A 6,000-nucleotide genomic window follows, 5' to 3' on the forward strand; every position below is an offset into this window, starting at 1 on the left:
ACCTGATCTTGTCTTCTGTTGGTATAGCTCATCCAAGAAACAACCTGTCGTGCATTTCTGCTTGGCACACTTATTGATCTGCTCTTATCCGAGTTATCAAAGACTGATCCTGCCAGCTCGGACCAGCCTGGCCATTCTCCTCAAACCCCAGATTAAGAAAGTGTTCTGCCTGCAGAAATATTAAGTGTATTAAAGATGCTTTTGATTGAAGTGTTGGCACATGTCGCAGTACATATGTGTGTGCCAGTTTTATGTGTCTTCTCATGATTGTGAGAGTCACTAAGTTGCTGTGATTTGCATAGTACAGCGTGTTCTGATCTGACTAAATATAGCATTGTAAGAGAAGGAACAGAGGTGGGGGAAGAGGGGTCTTTTTAACATCTAGATGAGAGGGCAAAGCAAAACACAACATCAGTTCTTAGTCCATCAAAATAGTCTTGTTTATTCCCCCTCTCTCGGGACTAATTGATCTGTTTTCCATCTTGCATAAGCACTTAGGAGGTGATAGGCTTTTAAAATCTACCCCCCTTGTGCTCAGATTTATTGGTAGATCAATCAATATACATCGTTAATTTGACTCAACATGTTGGCAATAACCTATTTGCTTTTTGTATGCAAATGCTGTTTCCCCAAATGGCTCTGTTTGTGTCAGAATAAACTTAAAGGAATGTACAGATGCTTTAAGGTTTTTGTGTATTTGTTCATTGTTATGAATTTATTATTATTATTATTATTATTGTTTTTTAAAAAAATGTCCTGGCGCTCTTGGTAGCTTAGTTTCACAGAAGCTCGGTGGAGAAAGTGCTGTATTGATTTTATGATTGAATGCAAGTACAGACAGGTTCTGACATGTGTCTCACTTGTGCTGAATCCATACGATCATGTGAGACAGTGTTAAAGTTCAGTACACCACTGGTTTGTCTAGTGTGATTGATGTAAACTAATCAAGTGCCTGTAGAACTTTAAATTTGTCTAAAAAATGTAACTAAATAATTAAATAAAACAAAAATGTGAAATTTAAAGCCATTCAGGCTTTATTTTCTCCCTGAAGTCAAACATTCATACATGGGAGGCAAACCCATGTTAAACTGGTTAAACTGAGAGCTATCTGCTGGTGAACTGACATAGACAAAGCCACAGCAGGGTGCTTTTACACAGACCCAAATATTCCACTAATAATCAGAATAATAGCCCAATCGAAAAATGCGTCATGTAACCACCATAATCAGAACATTCTGACCCAGTTGGAAAGAAAAATTTCAATCGGAATAAAATGGGTGGTGTAAGCCTTTGATAATCTGTTCGATTCCGGGCATTTCAGGACAGGATATTTAGCTTCCATTGCTGATCAGTAAATTCCATGAGAACAACTTTTTCCCACCGGTCTTTATTTCAAACTTATATGCTTTGTGTCTCTGACTTGAGAAGGGGCAATTATTGGCTCAGATTTCACACGTAGTAAAGCGTCTAACCAATCTGAGATGAGACTGACTTCTCGTAACCACTCATAATGCTGAAGGCGGAATTCGTTCAGAAAGATCTAGGGAAATCTAACCTCAAAGTTGGAACACTTTATTCATCTGTTTTATTTCTGGCAGATTAATTATTTAAACCAGGTATATTCAAATGAAATACTTCAAGACATGATGTTCATGAAAATGTAACTACTGGAAAACAGTAAATACGGTCACTGGTTTCATCATAGTCCCTCCAACACTCCCAAAGCTCACTGAATGCTTTGAGAACCTGTAGATCTTACTAGAGTTCTTTTAGAGTACTGTTATAATATTTGGTGCAATTCCAATATAAATTAAGTTTTAAAATTATGAGTGGCATTTGAAAAAGTAGCGATTATTGAAGTGTGTAAATTAGCTTGAGGCTGTGTGCACACACCCTGGATGTTTTGCATTAGTAGCCTGGTGAAAATGTTCCGATCAAATTGTTAATGCTATTTTTCTGAGTTCATGTTTAAGATGAAGTAAACATCATCAGCGTATTAACATCACAAACCCAACCTTAACTGTAAACAGAGAGACCAAACCTCTTTCAATATCACATAATGTTCTACACAAATTAGCCGACTACATTCCCTGCCCTTGGTTTGTTTGTTCGATTTTGAAATCACTCTCACACAATAATGAGAGAAAATGACAGGATATTAGTCACAGGAAAAATAAGGAGCGGTGGAGTGATAAAACCCACACTGTTCTTTTGTTTAATGAAGTTTGATATTCATGGATTTGAGTTTGACCATGTTTTTAGGCATTGTAGATTTTTTAATGTTCCTTCGGTGACGTCTGTGTGCTTATTGCCCCTGATCTTTTGCACGCAAGTGCATTTAGAGACGTACAAGCATGGTCATGGTTTTATGCTCGCCTTCAGGTACACCTGTCGTCAAATGTAATATTCTTTTTAATGTTGACACAAACACAAACTCTGGCTTACACGGTTAATGTATGTCATCTTGGCCATCTGCTATTGGCTTAATGTGTACTTGACCCTTGTTTGTTCAGGTTAAAGATGCTATGAGAAAATGTTGATGCTTCCTATTGATTTCTATAATACAGTTCTGCTCTTAATAAAGGTGATTATGTGATGTAGGGAAAAAGAATGGCTCTTGCGCTTGACACAAAATCGTTTCTTTCTGTGTTTACCAAGACCAACTGCTCAGTAAATTTTATAGATATAATCTCTTAAAGATGAGTCTTAAAGAAAACCTCAGGTAAACTGGCTTTAAGGAAAATAAAATTGCGAAAAATCATAACAAATATAATATCCACAATCTAGAACTTTTTATTGTTTGCACCATTTTTGTTTCAGATGCTAAATCTAACCCAAACCTTTCTCTTCTCTCTTTTTTTTTCAGAGTGTTGAAGTATTGTCCTGGTTCTCTTGGATACCAAGGAATGAAGTCCTAGAGTTTTCCTTGACTGTTGAAACAAACAGGCAGCAAGAGGCATGAGTGTGTGCGTGCGCACAAGGTCCAGCTGCCTCTTTGACACTTTGGAAAAAGACTGATAAACCATTTCATTTCTGTTTTTAGTTTGACTTGTTGCTGCAACCAGGAGTAAGTGCCAAAAGAACTCTCCTTGCTGCCCAGATTGGTTTTGTAACAAATAAAACCCATAGCCAATCAGAGGACAGAATAAAAAAAACGCCTCCCTAGAGATAGCCAATCAGGTACGGCCATCAGGCAAGTGAACACTTAGGCAAAAGGATTCAGTCGAACAATGGAACTACAGGGATTACAGTTCTTGAATTATGAATAGCTTGAAGACGTGTCTCTTGGTTTGATTGTAGGTTTTTGAAAGAAGCTTGATTTTGACTGAGGAATTGCTGGAAAGGCAAAATCCCCAAGAGAAAGATGTCTAACTACAATTCTGATGATGGTGATGCTCTAAGAGTCTGTGCTGTGATGTTTAGTTAATTAGTATAGCAGCTTTCCCAGAAGCCTCAGTACTGAACTCTCTCACTACTAACTGTGTCTTGCTGATTGCTTCTCACAACCCTGTCTATAGATCTCACCTCTCCCAGTTTCCTGACTCTTCTCTCCCGTTTTGCTTCATTCTTTGACGTTGTTTCGCTACTTCTGGCTTTTTATTTTACGTTCAATTTTGATGTGATTTTAATGTCTCAACTATGCAGGAGTACTTCAGTGCCTATCTGTAATTTTACACTTCTCTCATGTTCTTATTCAGCCTCTGCTCCTACGGTAGCATGTAGCCCAGTGCGCTATTTTTATCTGTACTCTTTAGGGGTGTTTCTCCACGATGGTACCTGCTGTTACTTACCTCATGCAGACATGCTAGCTGATCCAGTCCATGGTGGACTGTACAAATTATGTTTCAAATAGGAATGTGAAAAACATTGTCAATCTTAAGAGTTCTGAAGATGTTACGCTTTGTCACCGATTTCAGACCTTTGCTGGTTTTCTTGCAGTGTTTAAAATCATCAGTGTAAAAGGTGGTAACATCTCTGTTGGCATGAAATACCAGCCTCCATATTGGTCGATGTAATCAAAGGCAAACAGTGCCAAAGTTCGAGTATACGGAACTCTGCTTATAGTTCTCTAATGTCATGGATAATTTTATAATGCTTTTCTGTTTTTCATTTTCTGGCATTATTCTATTTTTTTTAATTCAGCTTTTAATGGTGGCTAACTGCCTTGTGAAGATCATTTTCAGTTTTACTATATTTATGTGTAGGGAGAAGGCTGTTGTTGCACAATGACCTGCCTCTAAAAAGACATTTTAAGTGTAAACCTCAATATCACACGCAAAATATGCTTACTAAATCATTCTTTAAATACACAGACTACACAGTATGATTATATGTATACAGTTTATTTACTAAAGAATACACAGAAGAATTCAGTTTTAGCTCATGCTAAAATGTATACATGCATATTTTAATATTCCTGTCGTTTTAATGAGACAAACTGTAAACACCGAAGTGTGAGATCGCCTGACCTGATAGTGAGTATCAGAGTATCAGTTCCCTGATAAACACGGAAAACGTTTTCTAGCCAGGGACCCATTTGACTGTAAAATAAATTTTACAGGCTCTCTTAGCGCCCCTTTTTTTCTATGACAATACTCCAAGTATTACAATATAAGACTTACTGAAAGCATGCTTTAAATTCTTGAACGGAACACCATAGGTCCAAGTTAACATTATTTATATAAGTGACTTTTTAGCTTTTAGGGCTTAAATTTTACTTTTCAATTCAGTTCACCAGTCTAATAGACCAATACCAGAAGAACTCAGTCATACATATAATAACTGATAATGGTGGATTTGTGATTGTGATTGTAAAAAAAAAAAATAATAAGCACATTGTTATTAAGCTTCTGATTTTTATCAGAGGCCCAGTGATTAAACAGGTAGCATATAGAGTATTACAGCGACCCAAACGGAGTGCCCTTATAACCAGTATTACATTTTGAAAACATAATAGGGTCATACAGAAAAAAATGTCTAACAAGTGTCTTTCAGCGAGGCCAGGCATGGAACAACAGACATCCTCTCCCTCTATCTATCTTTAATTCTACAACAAATCCATGTACAAGGATATACCTTATTGTATATTGAGAGTAACACAGTTGATTTTGCTACATCAGTGTAAAATATCTTTTTGTATTTTCGGAGCATTCCCACAATATGTTTTGCTGCTGGTTCTACTAGTTTTTTGGGGGTTGGGAGTTAGAGCTTAGCACCTGGGTTAATGTTGATTTCATGTGCTAGAATTATGTTTCCTGTGAATTAGAGTCGCTTGTGTCATACTGCAGTGTGAGCTGCCCATTTGTGTTACTCATGTGTTCATGATTCTCTGTTCAGGAAATTATAAAAAAAGAAAAATGCAAACACTGAATGTGTTCAGAGTGATTTATAAGATTTATTAGATATATTAGATTAAATATAAGATTTATTGTGGTCTACACACTACCATTTTGAACCCAGGGCATTTAAAGCGGTATACATTTAATGTATTTAGGTTCATGCTTAACATCTCAAGGCAAATCTCAGGTTACAAGTTTACCAAAGACAAATAACTAAACACTCTAAAACATGCCATTGTTAATACATAAAGTATCATTGTTAAATTTAAAGTGAAGCTTGTTAACATAATGTGTGTTATTAACTTAAAAATTATTTTAAAAACAAAAGAATGATCATTTCTAGCTGCTCTAGTAGAATAATTTAATTCATGACCCTTCCACAACATTACATATAAGTATAAATGAATAGAAAAAACATATTCAATTAACACAGGGAAAAAAACATTGTACTACTGTGGGGGAATAAAATAAGTTATGGAGGTATGTTTTGCATGAAACCATACCAAATAACTCTTTCACCATCTCCCTAGCATTCCTTACTTCATGAGTATTAAAATGTATGTATGACAAATGCTTTGTTTGTTAGACAAAAAAACTCAAAATACTCTAATTAGCATAAGCATAGCAGAAACTGTCAGAAGTTTTGCAAATGCATCATTGC

General features: G+C 36.1%; 1 protein-coding gene across 1 annotated transcript in view; it reads left to right on the forward strand.

Annotated features, from left to right (window-relative positions):
• si:ch73-335l21.1 (insulin receptor substrate 1-B) overlaps window positions 1-5,356 on the forward strand; it is a 50,170-nt gene extending 44,814 nt beyond the window's left edge. The window contains exon 3 of the mRNA XM_053496754.1: window positions 2,867-5,356. Coding sequence (XP_053352729.1) covers window positions 2,867-2,874 — 8 coding nt within the window. The 3' untranslated portion in view covers window positions 2,875-5,356. The remainder of the gene's footprint in view (window positions 1-2,866) is intronic.
• Window positions 5,357-6,000: the final 644 nt, after the last annotated feature.

Source organism: Clarias gariepinus, chromosome 1 (assembly GCF_024256425.1).
Source record: "Clarias gariepinus isolate MV-2021 ecotype Netherlands chromosome 1, CGAR_prim_01v2, whole genome shotgun sequence".
NCBI lineage: Eukaryota > Metazoa > Chordata > Actinopteri > Siluriformes > Clariidae > Clarias > Clarias gariepinus.